Raw genomic sequence first — 17,500 nt, forward strand, 5'->3', positions numbered from 1 at the left:
GTTGAAAGTGTTAGGTGGCGCTATTGAGCCATTTTGCCCACTCGATGGAATATTGGCCTTCAGATCTGTCCAGGCCAGGACCCTTATCACACAAGTGAAGTTTGGGCAAGATCGGACATTTTATGCCTGAGTTATAACATCTTTTATTCCCATGGCGAGACATTGAACTTCATCACGGCGCCATGGACACACCTTTTAACAAAAACTCAAGATCTTCACAAACTAAACATCACACAGGTCTTTAGATTAGACTGACCACAAAAAAGACATTGATGTCAAAATTTCAAGGAGTAGTTTGTCGCAGTGAAAATATGTAACTTCCTGTTGCCAATAGGTGGCGCTATGACTATAACTGAATATTGGCATGTAGATCTGTTCAGGTCAAGAGTCCTATCCAACATGTGAAGTTTGGGTCAGATTGGACATTGTATGTCTGAGTTACAGCAACTTCCTTTTTCATGGCGAAACATCGAAATTTGTCAGGCCGCCATGGACCCGCCCTTTAACGAAACCTCAAGTCCTTCGCCAATTTATTATCGCAAAGGGCTTTAGATTACACTGACCAAGTTTGGTGTTGATCTGAATAAATGTCTAGGAGGAGTTCGTTAAAGTACAACCCCTGAAAATGGCAAAAACAACAGCAATTTTGAAGGGAAAATTCAAAATAACCGACTTCCTGTTGGGATCCGGATTTCGTACCAAGAGACTTTTTTGTAGGTATTGGAGTGTTACATGTGTGTACCAATTTTTGTACATGTACGTGAAACATAGCTCGAGGCGCACTCCGTTTAAAGTGTATACGCACTCCGTTGAAAGTGTATAGGTGGCGCTATTGAGCCATTTTGCCACACTCGATGGAATATTGGCCTTCAGATCTGTCCAGGCCAGGACGCTTATCACACAAGTGAAGTTTGGGCAAGATCGGACATTTTATGCCTGAGTTATAACATCTTTTATTCCCATGGCGAGACATTGAACTTCATCACGGCGCCATGGACACACCTTTTAAAGGGGTGATAAAACACGATTTCACTTTTCTAACTTTAGCTAGTGTGTAATTTTCCTGTTTGAGCATAAACAACATCTGCAAAGTTACAACGTTCAAAGTTTTAAGCAAAGGGAGATATTTGCTTTTAAAGAAATCCATTTCTAAGGACTACAGCAAACGGCCGGTAGGGACTACACGACATTCCTTCAGGGTTGCTGACGTCACTAAGCCCAATATTTACATAAACCCCTCCTCCGAGAATAATAGATTAGGTGGGGGGCGAGGCCATTTTATATTGCTGTGGAGATTGAGAAGAGTTGTTGTATGCTGGAGTATTTTTGCCGCGATGCCGACGAAACGCTGTTATTTTCATCCGGATTGCAGGTCCACTTTGTTCAGCCTTCCTAGGGACGGGGAAGTTAGGGATCAATGGTTAAAATTTATTTTTAACTCGGTCCCTCAAAATTATTACCCAAATCTCGCTCTCTGTGCTGCACATTTTACGGAGGAAAGCTTCCACAATCTTCGCGAGTTCAATGCAGGATTCGCCCAACGGCTTGTCCTGAAAGATGGAGCAGTTCCAACTTTAAAAACAGAAGCTGTTTACGGGCCACAAGCTGTAAGTATGACTTATTTTTCGTCGATGTGTTTTACTGTATTGGTTTGTATTGCTATTGGCTGTATTGCTACTTGTGCGTTGTATCGAGGAAGTGAACGAATAACAGCGCTGTTTGGCTCTGCAAACCAGTTTGTTAAATGCTTATTCATACTTAATGCGACAAACACCCTAACGTTACGAACTTTTTTTCTTAATCTCAACAACGAACTTGGAATTAGTGTATATTATTCTTTGATTAGAGCGTTTATGTATTGTTTATCTACATGTTTGTTTATCTGCAGGCATGCTAAACATGGTTCTGTGTTTGATTTGGCTACTATAGTAAAGCCAATGTTTTTGGTTAATAGTTATAGCGACAGATATTTGGTTATAAGCGTTCTAAAAATACAAAAGTAACGATTCCATTCAGTACCGATTACTATAGATCTTCACTCTTTAATCAAAAAAATCCCTTTGAGGACTAATACAATTTGTCAGAACAATTATATGAAAATCTTGCTTATGAAGCTTATTTTTTGTGGTCCAATGATTATTATCCAGTAATTTTTTCTTACTATTTTTACATGTCAAATGTATGTTTTAAGCTGTAATTTGATCATTGATTACATATTGTCATTATTTCTTACAGACAACATCTCAGCAGGGTGCGAGTTCCCAAGAGCTCCCCACTACATCTACACTTCATGAAGTTGGTTGTCAGTCAGACCCTATAGAGACCGAAACTGTAGCCACAGAGATAAAGCCGAAGATGCGATCAGTGGGCACACAACTTTCAATGGGTACATTGAGCAGTTTCCACTTAAGGAGCAAAGGTATGAAATACAGACATTAAATGTGTTTGTGTTACTTTATCATATGCAGTTCTAGTACATATTGTCTTTTTTTTATTATAATTGTCATACCGGCTACTGAAACGTATGTGTATTAGAAAGTGGCTTATGTTTATCACTGTAAAAAAAATTGTAATAGCATGACCGATGGTTATGAGTAATTGTATTTTTATTTTTATTTTTTGTACTTGTAGGCATTCAGGCAACATATTATGGTCATGATGTGGGCACCCAAACAACTGACATGTTTCCTGATGTGCAGCTGTCTTCAACACCAGTAAGGGGCTCAGTCTTCAGGCCCAGTAAGAGACCTCGTCTGGTGTTAGATGAGGAAGAAGAATCAGAATTAAATGTCGAACCCACTGATTCCACATATAACCCAGATTCTGTTGTCACTGAAGAATCAGAATTGGCGTAAGATATAAATACATATTTACGCACTTTTTTACTAATACATTTGTGTTTAAAAATATATATAAAACATGAAAGCAACTTCCTAATATTTATTCTTTTTATATTGCCTTAGGATAGATCCACAGCCCGACCACAGCGATAACAAATACATTGTTTTTGAAAGCTGTCTTCGAGAGCTGTTTGTGTCCTGTCCAATTTGTAAGACAAAGTGTGTTGTCCAGAGCAGACGAAGGGGGACTTTTGTTGCATTCACCCAGCTTTGTGAAAAGTGTAACTACTACAGACAGTGCCAGAGCCAGCCCATTGTTGGGAGTACCCCACTTGGAAACCTGCTATTGTCTGCTGCAACGTATTTTACCGGTGGATCTTTTAAACAACTAGAGAAGGTATTACAATTTACAATAAAATTCACAAAAAAATACTGTGTTGTTTCAGTATGTATGTACTGTATGATTTCTATGTTAATAGATTTTCAAAGCCATGAAGCTCCAGATGATGCATTTCGTAACTTTTAGGATTCATGCCAGGAATTTCATTGAGCCTACCATAATACACAAGTGGAACCAAGATCAACTGAATCTTATAAGACAGCTGCAAGAGGGAGGAAATGTTGCTGTGGCTGGAGATATGCGTTCTGACACGCCAGGTACGTTTAGAGTATATTTGAAAAAATCACACCGTTTATTTTATAGTCTTTGAGTTCTCCTAAAATATTATGATACTGATGTTCTCAGTAATGTTCTATATCTGATTATGATGTTTACAATAGGACACTCAGCAAAATTTGGCAGCTACACCATTATGCACATGGAAACCAACAAAATTCTGGATCTTCAACTAGTTCAGGTTAGTAATTAAGCATTTAAAAAAAAGTTAAATTTTCTTTTATCTGTTATTGTTTATACTCTACTCTGTTTATACATTTGAAATGTTGTGCACCCAACAACAGAGCAATGAGGTTGGTGGAAGTTATCATATGGAAAAGGAGGGATTGAAGCGTTGTCTCGATAAGCTGGAGTCTCATGGTTTAGCTGTTGACTACATCGTCACCGATCGCCATCCGCAGATTCAGAAGTACCTGAGGGACCGCAATATCACTCAGTTCTATGACGTGTGGCACTTTGAGAAAGGTAATTATTTATCTTTGTATTATTAATTGATACTTATTCAGTTAATTGTTAAACCTAACTTGTACATTTATATTTTTGGGGTAATTAGATTTTCTTGAAATAATGATTGTACAACCAAGCTTTTACTTTGTACAGGTTTATCTAAGAAACTTGACAAACTTTCAAAAATGAAGGACTGTGAGGTGCTGAAAAAATGGTTGCACAGCATCAAAAACCATGTTTACTGGAGTGCGATTTCCTCTGAGTCTGGGCCAGAAAAGGTGGCGAAGTGGAATTCACTGCAGAACCACATACAAAATGTACATGTTCATGAGAACCACCTCTTCCCCAAGTGTGAACACCCAGACAAAGTTTCCAGGGATCCAAAAAAATGGTTCCAACCAGGTATGACTGTATAGAGAGACAAATGACAATAGAATGACAGTAAAATAGTAAAATTTTGAGATTTTCTTCATATTTGATCTGTTTGGCTACAGGATCAATAGCGCTCCATAAAGTGGAAAAGCTATTATACAACAAGAGAGTTCTCAAGGATATAGAAAAGCTCAGCCACAACTTTCAGACGTCATCGCTGGAGGCTTTCCACAGTCTGATTTTGCGTTTTGCCCCAAAGAACGTGATTTTCCCTTTCATAGGAATGTTGTGCAGGTAATAATCTTTGACATGTTCAGAAATATTTATAAACATTGTTTCTAACAATTTTTATGGAAATGTTTTTTTTATTCATTATTTTATTAATATTAATAATCTTTCCCTATAATAAATAATGTTCTTTCCTAATAAGGAAGAAACAGGTAAAATAGGTTAGGAGCCTTGCCTGTGGCCCTATGTTATCTATGTTATGAGTAGCAGAGATATAAAGAGATCGAGAGCCTCCCATCTTGGCGAGCACTCTCATATTCTCTTGACTGACTGTGCGACTGTGAGCCTTTCTTGCAAGAAAGAAACCATTATAATCATTGATTGAACATTTGTCTCTTATTCTGAATTGTTTGTTTATTTGTCACAACACAGTTTACTAATCTTTTCATATGTTATGGATTGTCCACTGATTACAGGCTGTATCTTGCAGCAATGCACTATAATGAAAATGCTAACCGTGAGCAGGCAACAACAACTGAAGGACAGGCTGTGTATAAGTTCGTTTTTCCAAAGTCCAAAAAAGGGGAATGCACAGCAAAGCCAGTGAAAATAGAACCAACATACAGTAAGTTGTAAAATGTTTTATTAACAATAATATAACAAAAGCTATAATGAAATAAATATAAGCTTACAAAAAATATTTATAAATATTACACAAATGTTAATTATAAAACAAAGGTAGATTATTTATCAGTAATTATATAAACCCATAGAGGGACTCAGTATTCTGTTTTTTACAGACTATGTCGATGACCTTATGAGCCTTCTGTTACATAAAGTCTTTGTGGACCCCAAGCCATATGCGGAAGAGCTGCATGCAATCCCCATTCCACCTCCTCTGTCATCACAGTATGAAAAACCTTCCAAAGAAGAGGTGATTGCCCAGCGTGTGTCACGATTCAGTCGAGGGGTGGCCGGACCCCAACATACTGTCCCGCTGGATCAGGAAACTGTAGGCGGATCCGGTTAACAACACATGAGGGGATGACAACCCTCACACTACGTCCTAGGTAGCCCCAGCACCAGCTGACAAAACTGCGAAAGGCCAGATAACGGAAGCGCCTATGGCAGGAACAGAAAACCTCAATATTGAGTATAAAACCAGTGGTATATTGGAAACATGTATATGTGATGTGAAAATATGTTTGATAAAAATTGATATTTTGATTTAATTTTTGTCTTTGAATAACATGTCTTGTGTAAATATATATTTGTTTTTTATTTATATTATTTTACACAACATAATTTCATTAAATTTAATAAATACTTACTCCTCTTCATTTCTGCGTCTCACTGGTCCATAGTCGGCTCTAAATATTATTGATATTTTGCAAAGTATACGGATTTAAGCAGTTTGGTTCAAAACCTGGATGCTCAACCATATATTTAGGAGGGTCTGGAACCTCCATCATTCGTTTTACAACCTAAACAGTAATGTAAGACAATGAGAACATACTGTACAATTAACCTATGTTCATCTTTTAAATATGAAAAAAGGATTATACAGAACTATTAACACGTTATGCATAATTTTGGTACTAGCTTATTACACTACCTTCTGTATTTCTTTGCAGCAGATGTTTTCCTCTTCAGTTGGCATTTTTGCACAGTTATTACATGTACACCTAATAAAATATATATATTTTTAAAATAAAAAAGGTTCTTGAATACTTTTGTTAATAGACAAACACTTATTATTGTTATAAATTCAACATCAACTATTATAATTAGTACAATTAAATAACAGCGTATCTAAAAAAGTATTAGATCACAACAATAATAAACATAACATTCTGAAACGTCATTTAACAGCCGTTCTTGAACAGGAAATGCTCGATCATCTTCATCAAAATTTTCTGGGTCCGATTCGGGCTCAAATTGGTATGGTTTTATTGACGCCATTGTTTCTAATACCCCCAAAGCACAGACTACTGGTAAAGGTAAGGGGCATGACGTTACCGAAAAACACACCCAGTGTGTTGTGATTCGCTAGTCGGTTAGCGAATCACAACACACTGGGGCAGCTAACCAATCTGAGCCCATTGCTATTTTTGTGGGACTGGCTTCATAGAACCCGGAAACCATCAGACCGTTTTACAAGGAGGGACAGAGCAGTGTAGAGTAAAGGTAAAATATATGAAAAATAATGCATTTTTTTAAAAAACGAAGCATGAACATATGTTACAGTGCACCCCACAAACACAATCAAGCCTTCGAAAAACCGTGTTTTACCACCCCTTTAACAAAAACTCAAGATCTTCACAACTAAACATCACACAGGTCTTTAGATTAGACTGACCACAAAAAAGACATTGATGTCATAAAATTTCAAGGAGTAGTTTGTCGCAGTGTAAAATATGTAACTTCCTGTTGCCAATAGGTGGCGCTATGACTATAACTGAATATTGGCATGTAGATCTATTCAGGTCAAGAGTCTTATCCAACATGTGAAGTTTGGGGCAGATTGGACATTGTATGTCTGAGTTACAGCAACTTCCTTTTTCATGGCGAAACATCGAAATTTGTCAGGCCGCCATGGACCCGCCCTTTAACGAAACCTCAAGTCCATCGCAATTTATTATCGCAAAGGGCTTTAGATTACACTGACCAAGTTTGGTGTTGATCTGAATAAATGTCTAGGAGGAGTTCGTTAAAGTACAACCCCTGAAAATGGCAAAAACAACAGAAATTTTGAAGGGAAAATTCAAAATAACCGACTTCCTGTTGGGATCCGGATTTCGTACCAAGAGACTTTTTTGTAGGTATTGGAGTGTTACATGTGTGTACCAATTTTTGTACATGTACGTGAAACATAGCTCGAGGCGCACTCCGTTGAAAGTGTATAGGTGGCGCTATAGAGCCATTCTGCCACACCCGGTGGAATATTGGCCTGAAGATCTGTTCAGGCCAGGACTCTTATCACACATGTGAAGTTTGGGGAAGATCGGACATCTTATGCCTGAGTTATAACATCTTTTATTCGCATGGCGAGACATTGAACTTCGTCGCGGCGCCATGAACAAGCCTTTTAACGAAAACTCAAGATCTTCACAACTGAACATCGCACAGGCCTTTAGATTAGACTGACCACAAAAAAGACATTGATGTCATAAAATTTCTAGGAGTAGTTCGTCGCAGCGTAAAATATGTCACTTCCTGTTGCCAATAGGTGGCGCTATGACTATAACTGAATATGGGCATGTCAATCTGTTCAGGTTCGGAGTCTCATCAAACATGTGAAGTTTGGGGCAGATTGGTCATTGTATGTGTGAGTTATAGCAACTTCATTTTTCATGGCGAATCATCGAAATTCGCCAGGCCCCCACGGACACGCCCTTCAACGAAAAGTCAGGATCTTCGCAATTTAACATCGCAAAGGCCTTTAGATTAGGCATACCAAATTTGGTGTTGATTTGAAGAACTCTCTAGGAGGAGTTCGTTAAAATACAACACATGGAAATGACCAAAATTACACAAAATATGCTCATAATATTAAAAATAACCGACTTCCTGTTGGGTTTAGAATTTCGCTCCAAGAGTCTTTTTTGTAGGTATTGGTGTGTTACATATGTGTGCCAATTTTCGTGCATGTACGTGAAACATAGCTGGAAGGCTGTTGATTTTCTTGGTATAGGTGGCGCTGTCGAGCCATTTTGCCACACCCTCTTCTGAATCCTATATCAGACGAAAATTTTCACCAGGTTTGACGAGTGTGCAAAGTTTCATGACTTTTTGAGCATGTTAAAGCCCTCAAAAATGCGATTCATTCGGGAGAAGAAGAAGAAGAAGAAGAAGAAGAAGAATAATAAAAAACAAAGCAGATACAAGAGGGTCCTCGCACCTCGGTGCTCGGGCCCTAATTAAAGCTGCAAGCAGCGATGAACGGGCCCTCGCACCCGGGCTCACCGGCAGCGAGTGGCTTTAGTTAATAGGTGAACGGTGAGAAATATGCGTTTAAACTCATAAATATAAGTAGAATATATCAATGTTTATTCCACATATGTGACAATCTTCCTGTTGCCAGCAGGTGGCGCTATCATTATAGTGGAATATTGGCCTTCAGATGTGTTCAGGGCAGGACTTTTGTCGAACATGTGAAGTTTGGGGAGGATTGGACATTTTATGCCTGAGTTACAACAACATCCTATTTCATGGCGAAACATCGAAATTTGTCAGGCCGCCATGGACACGCCCTTTAACGAAACCTCAAGATCTTCGCAATTTAAGATCGCAAAAGCCTTTAGATTACACTGACCAAGTTTGGTGTTGATCTGAATAAATCTCTAGGAGGAGTTTGTTAAAGTACGACCCCTGAAAATGGCCAAAACAACACGAATTTTGCAGAGAAAAATCTAAATAACTGACTTCCTGTTGGGATTCGGATTTCGTACCAAGAGACTTTTTCGTAGATATTGGTGAGTTACATGTGTGTACCGATTTTTGTACATGTACGTGAAACATAGCTCGAGGCGCACTCCGTTGAAAGTGTATAGGTGGCGCTATCGAGCCATTCTGCCACACCCGGTGGAATATTGGCCTGCAGATCTGTTCAGGCCAGGACTCTTATCACACATGTGAAGTTTGGGGAAGATCGGACATTTTATGCCTGAGTTATAACATCTTTTATTCCCATGGCGAGACATCGAACTTCGTGACGGCGCCATGGACACGCCTTTTAACGAAAACTCAAGATCTTCACAACTTAACATCGCACAGGGCTTTAGATTAGACTGACCACAAAAAATACATTGATGTCATAAAATTTCTAGGAGTAGTTCATCGCAGTGTAAAATATGTCACTTCCTGTTGCCAATAGGTGGCGCTATGACTATAACTGAATATGGGCATGTCAATCTGTTCAGGTCAGGAGTCTCATCAAACATGTGAAGTTTGGGGCAGATTGGTCATTGTATGTCTGAGTTATAGCAACTTCCTGTTTCATGGCGAATCATCGAAATTCGCCAGGCCACCACGGACACGCCCATTAACGAAAACTCAAAAGCTTCGCAATTTAACATCGCAAAGGCCTTCAGATTAGGCATACCAAATTTGGTGTTGATCTGAATGAATCTCTAGGAGGAGTTCGTTAAAATACAACGCATGGAAATGACAAAAATGACACAAAATTTGCTCATAATATTAGTAATAACCGACTTCCTGTTGGGTTTCGGATTTTGCTCCAAGAGACTTTTTTGTAGGTATTGGAGAGTTACATGTGTATACCGATTTTCATACATGTACATGAAACGTAGCTCGAGGCGCACACCGTTGAACGTGTATAGGTGGCGCTGTTGAGCCATTTTGCCACACCCACTTCTGAAACCCATATCAGACGTAAATTTTCGCCAGTTCTGAGGTGTGTGCAAAGTTTCATGACTTTTCGAGCATGTTTAGGCCCTCAAAAATGCGATTCATTTTGGAGAAGAAGAATAATAATAATAATAATAATAATAATAATAATAATAAACGGAGCAATTCCAAGAGGGTCCTCACACCATCGGTGCTCGGGCCCTAATAAACGGAGCAGATACAATAGGGTCCTCACACCTTCGGTGCTCGGGCCCTAATTAAAGCTGCAAGCAGCGATGAACGGGCCCTCGCACCCGGGCTCACCGGCAGCGAGTGGCTTTAGTTAATAGGTGAACGGTGAGAAATATGCGTTTAAACTCATAAATATAAGTAGAATATATCAATGTTTATTCCATATATGTGCCAATCTTCCTGTTGCCAGCAGGTGGCGCTATCATTATAATGGAATATTGCCCTTCAGATGTGTTCAGAGCAGGACTTTTATCGAACATGTGAGGTTTGGGGAGGATTGGACATTTTATGTCTGAGTTACAACAACATCCTATTTCATGGCAAAACAACAAAATTTGTCAGGCCGCCATGGACACGCCCTTTAACGAAACCTCAAGATCTTCGCAATTTAAGATCGCAAAAGGCTTTAGATTACTCTGACCAAGTTTGGTGTTGATCTGAATAAATATCTAGGAGGAGTTTGTTAAAGTACAACCCCTGAAAATGGCCAAAACAACACTAATTTTGCACAGAAAATTCTAAATAACTGACTTCCTGTTGGGATTTGGATTTCGTACCAAGAGACTTTTTCGTAGATATTGGTGTGTTACATGTGTGTACCGATTTTTGTACATGTACGTGAAACATAGCTCGAGGCGCACTCCGTTTAAAGTGTATACGCACTCCGTTGAAAGTGTATAGGTGGCGCTATCAAGCCATTTTGCCACACTCGATGGAATATTGGCCTTCAGATCTGTTCAGGCCAGGACCCTTATCACACAAGTGAAGTTTGGGCAAGATCAGACATTTTATGCCTGAGTTATAACATCTTTTATTCCCATGGCGAGACATCGAACTTCATCACGGCGCTATTGGACACACCTTTTAACAAAAACTCAAGATCTTCACAACTAAACATCACACAGGTCTTTAGATTAGACTGACCACAAAAAAGACATTGATGTCATAAAATTTCTAGGAGTAGTTTGTTGCAGTGTAAAATATGTAACTTCCTGTTGCCAATAGGTGGCGCTATGACTATAACTGAATATTGGCATGTAGATCTGTTCAGGTCAAGAGTCTTATCCAACATGTGAAGTTTGGGGCAGATTGGACATTGTATGTCTTGAGTTACAGCAACTTCCTTTTTCATGGCGAAACATCGAAATTTGTCAGGCCGCCATGGACCCGCCCTTTAACGAAACGTCAAGTCCTTCGCATTTTATTATCGCAAAGGGCTTTAGATTACACTGACCAAGTTTGGTGTTGATCTGAATAAATCTCTAGGAGGAGTTCGTTAAAGTACAACCCCTGAAAATGGCAAAAACAACACCAATTTTGAAGGGAAAATTCAAAATAACCGACTTCCTGTTGGGATCCGGATTTCGTACCAAGAGACTTTTTTGTAGGTATTGGAGTGTTACATGTGTGTACCAATTTTTGTACATGTACGTGAAACATAGCTCGAGGCGCACTCCGTTGAAAGTGTATAGGTGGCGCTATAGAGCCATTCTGCCACACCCGGTGGAATATTGGCCTGCAGATCTGTTCAGGTCAGGACTCTTATCAAACATGTGACGTTTGGGGAAGATCGGACATTTTATGCCTGAGTTATAACATCTTTTATTCCCATGGCGAGACATCGAATTTCGTCGCGGCGCCATGAACAAGCCTTTTAACGAAAACTCAAGATCTTCACAACTGAACATCGCACAGGCCTTTAGATTAGACTGACCACAAAAAAGACATTGATGTCATAAAATTTCTAGGAGTAGTTCGTCGCAGCGTAAAATATGTCACTTCCTGTTGCCAATAGGTGGCGCTATGACTATAACTAAATATGGGCATGTCAATCTGTTCAAGTTCGGAGTCTCATCAAACATGTGAAGTTTGGGGCAGATTGGACATTGTATGTGTGAGTTATAGCAACTTCATTTTTCATGGCGAATCATCGAAATTCGCCAGGCCGCCACGGACACGCCCTTCAACGAAAACTCAAGATCTTCGCAATTTAACATCGCAAAGGCCTTTAGATTAGGCATACCAAATTTGGTGTTGATTTGAAGAACTCTCTAGGAGGAGTTCGTTAAAATACAACACATGGAAATGACCAAAATTACACAAAATATGCTCATAATATTAAAAATAACCGACTTCCTGCTGGGTTTAGAATTTCGCTCCAAGAGTCTTTTTTGTAGGTATTGGTGTGTTACATATGTGTGCCGATTTTCGTGCATGTACGTGAAACATAGCTGGAAGGCTGTTGATTTTCTTAGTATAGGTGGCGCTGTCGAGCCATTTTGCCACACCCTCTTCTGAATCCTATATCAGACGAAAATTTTCACCAGGTTTGACGCGTGTGCAAAGTTTCATGACTTTTTGAGCATGTTAAAGCCCTCAAAAATGCGATTCATTCGGGAGAAGAAGAAGAAGAAGAAGAAGAAGAAGAAGAAGAATTAAAGCTGCAAGCAGCGATGAACGGGCCCTCGCACCCGGGCTCACAGCAATCGTGTGGCTTTAGTAAAAAGGTGAACGTTGAGAAATATGCATTTAATGTCCTAAATATAAGTTGAATATATCAAAGTATATCCCATATATGTGCCAATCTTCCTGTTGCCAGCAGGTGGCGCTATCATTATAATGGAATATTGGCCTTCAGATGTGTTCAGGCCAGGACTTTTATCAAACATGTGAAGTTTGGGGAAGATTGAACATTTTATGCTTGAGTTACAACAACTTCTCTTGCTGTGGCAAGACATCACATTTTGTCATGGCGCCATGGAAACACCCTTTAACAAAAACTCAAGATCTCCAAAAGTTAACATTGCACAGGCGTTTAGATTAGACTGACCACAAAATATATGTTAATCTCAAAAAAATTATAGGAGTAGTTTGTCGCAGCCTAAAACATGTCACTTCCTGTTGCCAGCAGGTGGCGCCATTACTATAACTGAATATGGGCATGTTGATCTGTTAAGGGCAGAAGTCTTAACTAACATGTGAAGTTTGGTGCAGATTGGACATTGTATGTCTGAGTTACAGCAACTTCCTTTTCATCGCAATATATCAAAATTTGTCAGGCCGCCATGGACACGTCCTTTAACGAAACCTCAAGATCTTCGCAATTCAACAATGCAAAGGCCTTTAGATTACACTGACCAAGTTTGGTGAAGATCTGAATAAATCTCTAGGAGGAGTTAGTTAAAGTACAACCCCTGAAAATGGCAAAAACAACACCAATTTTGCAGAGAAAATTCTAAATAACTGACTTCCTGTTGGGATTCGGATTTCGTACCAAGAGACTTTTTTGTAGGTATTGGTGTGTTACATGTGTGTACTGATTTTTGTACATGTACGTGAAACATAGCTCGATGCACACTCCGTTGAAAGTGCATACGCACTCCGTTGAAAGTGTATAGGTGGCGCTATCGAGCCATTTTGCCACACCCAATGGAATATTTGCCTTCATATATGTTCAGGCCAGGACCCTTATCACACACGTGAAGTTTGGGGAAGATCGGACATTTTATGCCTGAGTTATAACATCTTTTATTCCCATGGCGAGACATCGAACTTCGTCACGGCGCCATGGACACGCCTTTTAACGAAAACCCAAGATCTTCACAACTAAACATCACACAGGTCTTTAGATTAGACTGATCACAAAAAAGACATTGATGTCATAAAATTTGTAGAAATAGTCTGTCACAGTGTAAAATATGTCACTTCCTGTTGCCAACAGGTGGCGCTATGACTATAACTGAATATGGGCATGTCGATCTGTTCAGGTCAAGAGTCTCATCCAACATGTGAAGTTTGGGGCAGATTGGACATTGTATGTCTGAGTAACATCAACTTCTTTTTTCATGGCGAAACATCGAAATTTGTCAGGCCGCCATGGACACGCCCTTTAACGAAACCTCAAGTCCTTCACAATTTAACATCGCAAATGGCTTTAGATTACACTGACCAAGTTTGGTGTTGATCTGAATAAATCTCTAGGAGGAGTTTGTTAAAGTACAACCCCCGAAAATGGCAAAAACAACACCAATTTTGAAGGGAAAATTCAAAATAACCGACTTCCTGTTGGGATCCGGATTTCGTACCAAGAGACTTTTTTGTAGGTATTGGAGTGTAACATGTGTGTACCAATTTTTTTACATGTACGTGAAACATAGCTCGAGGCGCACTCCGTTGAAAGTGTATAGGTGGCGCTATAGAGCCATTCTGCCACACACGGTGGAATATTGGCCTGCAGATCTGTTCAGGCCAGGACTCTTATCACACATGTGAAGTTTGGGGAAGATCGGACATTTTATGCCTGAGTTATAACATCTTTTATTCCCATGGCGAGACATCGAACTTCGTCGCGGCGCCATGAACAAGCCTTTTAACGAAAACCCAAGATCTTCACAACTGAACATCGCACAGGCCTTTAGATTAGACTGACCACAAAAAAGACATTGATGTCAAAAAATTTCTAGGAGTAGTTCTTCGGAGCATAAAATATGACACTTCCTGTTGCCAATAGGTGGCGCTATGACTATAACTGAATATGGGCATGTCAATCTGTTCAGTTCCAGAGTCTTATCAACCATGTGAAGTTTGAGGCAGATTGGACATTGTATGTCTGAGTTCTAGCAACTTCATTTTTCATGGCGAATCATCGAAATTCGCCAGGCCGCCACGGACACGCCCATTAACGAAAACTCAAAATCTTCGCAATTTAACATCGCAAAGGCCTTTAGATTAGGCATACCAAATTTGGTGTTTATCTGAATAAATCTCTAGGAGGAGTTCGTTAAAATACAACGCATGGAAATGACAAAAATGACACAAAATTTGCTCATAAAATTAAAAATAACCGACTTCCTGTTGGGTTTAGAATTTTGGTCCAAGAGACTTTTTTGTAGGTATTGGAGAGTTACATGTGTATACCAATTTTCATACATGTACATGAAACGTAGCTCGAGGCGCACACCGTTGAACGTGTATAGGTGGCGCTGTTGAGCCATTTTGCCACACCCACTTCTGAAACCCATATCATATGTACATTTTCGCCGGTTCTGAGGTGTGTGCAAAGTTTCATGACTTTTTGAATATGTTTAGGCCCTCAAAAATGCGATTCATTATGGAGAAGAAGAAGAATAATAATAATAATAATAATTAAAGCTGCAAGCAGCGATGAACGGGCCCTCGCACCCGGGCTCACCGCCATCGTGTGGCTTTAGTAAAAAGGTGAACATTGAGAAATATGCATTTAAACTCATAAACATAACTGCAATATATCAAACTTTATTCCATATGTGTGCCAATCTTCCTGTTGCCAGCAGGTGGCGCTATCGTTATAATGGAATATTGGCCTTCAGATGTGTTCAAGCCAGGACCCTTATCACACATGTGAAGTTTGGGCAAGATCGGACATTTTATGCCTGAGTTATAACATCTTTTATTCCCATGGCGAGACATCGAACTTCGTCATGGCGACATGGACATGCCTTTTAACAAAAACTCAAGATCTTCACAACTAAACATCACACAGGTCTTTAGATTAGACTGACCACAAAATAGACATTGATGTCATAAAATTTCTAGGAGTAGTTTGTCACAGTGTAAAATATGTCACTTCCAGTTGCCAATAGGTGGCGCTATGACTATAACTGAATATTGGCATGTAGATCTGTTCAGGTGTAGAGTCTTATCAAAAATGTGAAGTTTGGGGCGGATTGGACATTGTATGTGTGAGTTATAGCACCATCATTTTTCATGGCGAATCATCGAAATTTGTCAGGTCGCCATGGACACGCCCTTTAACGAAACCTCAATTCCTTCGCAATTTAACATGGCAAAGGGCTTTAGATTACACTGACCAAGTTTGGTGTTGATCTGAATAAATCTCTAGGAGGAGTTCGTTAAAATACAACCCCTGAAAATGACAAAAACAACACCAATTTTGCAGGGAAAATTAAAAATAACCGACTTCCTGTTGGGATTCGGGTTTCGTACCAAGATACTTTTTTGTAGCTATTGGTGTGTTACATATGTTTACCGATTTTCGTACATGTATATGACATGTAGCTCGAGGCGCACTCCATTGAAAATGTATAGGTGGCGCTATCGAGCCATTTTGCCACACCCAATGGAATATTAGCCTCCAGATGTGTTCAGGTCAGTACTCTTATCAAACATTTGAAGTTTGGGCAAGATCTGATATTTTATGACTGAGTTACAACAACTTCTACTCCCATGGCGAGACATCGAACTTTGACATGGCGCCATGGACACGCCCTTAAACGAAAACTCAAGATCTTCTCAATTTAACATCGTACAGGCCTTTAGATTAGACTGACGACAAAAAAGACATTGATGTCAAAAATTTCTAGGAGTAGTTTGTCGGAGCGTAAAATATGTCACTTCCTGTTGCCAATAGGTGGCGCTATGACTATAACCGAATATGGTCATGTCAAACTGTTCAGGACAGGAGTCTCATCAAACATGTGAAGTTTGGGGCAGATTGGTCATTGTATGTCTGAGTTATAGTAACTTCCTGTTTCATGGCGAATCATCGAAATTCGCCAGGCCGCCACGCACAGGCCCTTCAACGAAAACTCAAAAGCTTCGCAATTTAACATCGCAAAGGCCTTTAGATTAGGCATACCAAATTTGGTGTTGATCTGAATTAATCTCTAGGAGGAGTTCGTTAAAATACAACGCATGGAATTGACAAAAATGACACAAAATTTGCTCATAATATTAGAAATAACCGACTTCCTGTTGGGTTTCGGATTTTGCTCCAAGAGACTTTTTTGTAGGTATTGGAGAGTTACATGTGTATACCGATTTTCATACATGTACATGAAACGTAGCTCGAGGCGCACACCGTTGAACGTGTATAGGTGGCGCTGTTGAGCCATTTTGCCACACCCACTTCTGAAACCCATATCAGACGTAAATTTTCGCCAGTTCTGAGGTGTGTGCAAAGTTTCATGACTTTTCGAGCATGTTTAGGCCCTCAAAAATGCGATTCATCTTAGAGAAGAAGAATAATAATAATAATAATAATAAACGGAGCAATTCCAAGAGGGTCCTCACACCATCGGTGCTCGGGCCCTAATAATAATAAACGGAGCAATTCCAAGAGGGTCCTCACACCATCGGTGCTCGGGCCCTAATAAAAAACAAAGCAGATACAAGAGGGTCCTCGCACCTCGGTGCTCGGGCCCTAATAATAAACAAAGCAGATACAAGAGGGTCCTCGCACCTCGGTGCTCGGGCCCTAATAATAATAATAAACAAAGCAGATACAAGAGGGTCCTCGCACCTCGGTGCTCGGGCCCTAATGATAAAAGAATAATGC

At 39.7% G+C, this 17,500-nt stretch overlaps 1 protein-coding gene across 2 annotated transcripts; it reads left to right on the plus strand.

The window, feature by feature from the left end:
• The first annotated feature begins 1,009 nt into the window (after nucleotides 1-1,009).
• On the plus strand, nucleotides 1,010-5,900 carry LOC113101960 (uncharacterized). Of its 2 annotated transcripts, none has more exons than XR_003290533.1 (11): nucleotides 1,010-1,607; nucleotides 2,236-2,419; nucleotides 2,632-2,851; nucleotides 2,964-3,237; nucleotides 3,320-3,497; nucleotides 3,621-3,697; nucleotides 3,801-3,981; nucleotides 4,117-4,365; nucleotides 4,458-4,629; nucleotides 5,054-5,188; nucleotides 5,364-5,479. XR_003290533.1 is itself a non-coding variant. In XM_026265714.1 (11 exons), the coding sequence occupies exons 1-11, from the start codon at nucleotides 1,335-1,337 to the stop codon at nucleotides 5,591-5,593; spliced, it is 2,187 nt and encodes a 728-aa protein (XP_026121499.1). In that variant the 5' UTR covers nucleotides 1,010-1,334; the 3' UTR covers nucleotides 5,594-5,900. The 2 variants fall into 2 exon arrangements, 1 of the variants encoding a protein (XP_026121499.1); XM_026265714.1 differs by having other exon boundaries at nucleotides 5,040-5,188; nucleotides 5,364-5,900.
• Nucleotides 5,901-17,500: the final 11,600 nt, after the last annotated feature.

This window comes from Carassius auratus, unplaced genomic scaffold, assembly GCF_003368295.1.
Source record: "Carassius auratus strain Wakin unplaced genomic scaffold, ASM336829v1 scaf_tig00217671, whole genome shotgun sequence".
NCBI classification, from domain to species: Eukaryota; Metazoa; Chordata; class Actinopteri; order Cypriniformes; family Cyprinidae; genus Carassius; species Carassius auratus.

Coding starts and splice junctions, on each gene's coding strand:
- LOC113101960 (XM_026265714.1), top strand. CDS start 1,335: ATGCCGACGAAACGCTGTTATTTTCATCCGGATTGCAGGTCCACTTTG. Junction 1,608..2,235: donor CTGTTTACGGGCCACAAGCT/GTAAGTATGACT, acceptor TATTTCTTACAG/ACAACATCTCAGCAGGGTGC. Junction 2,420..2,631: donor TTTCCACTTAAGGAGCAAAG/GTATGAAATACA, acceptor TTGTACTTGTAG/GCATTCAGGCAACATATTAT.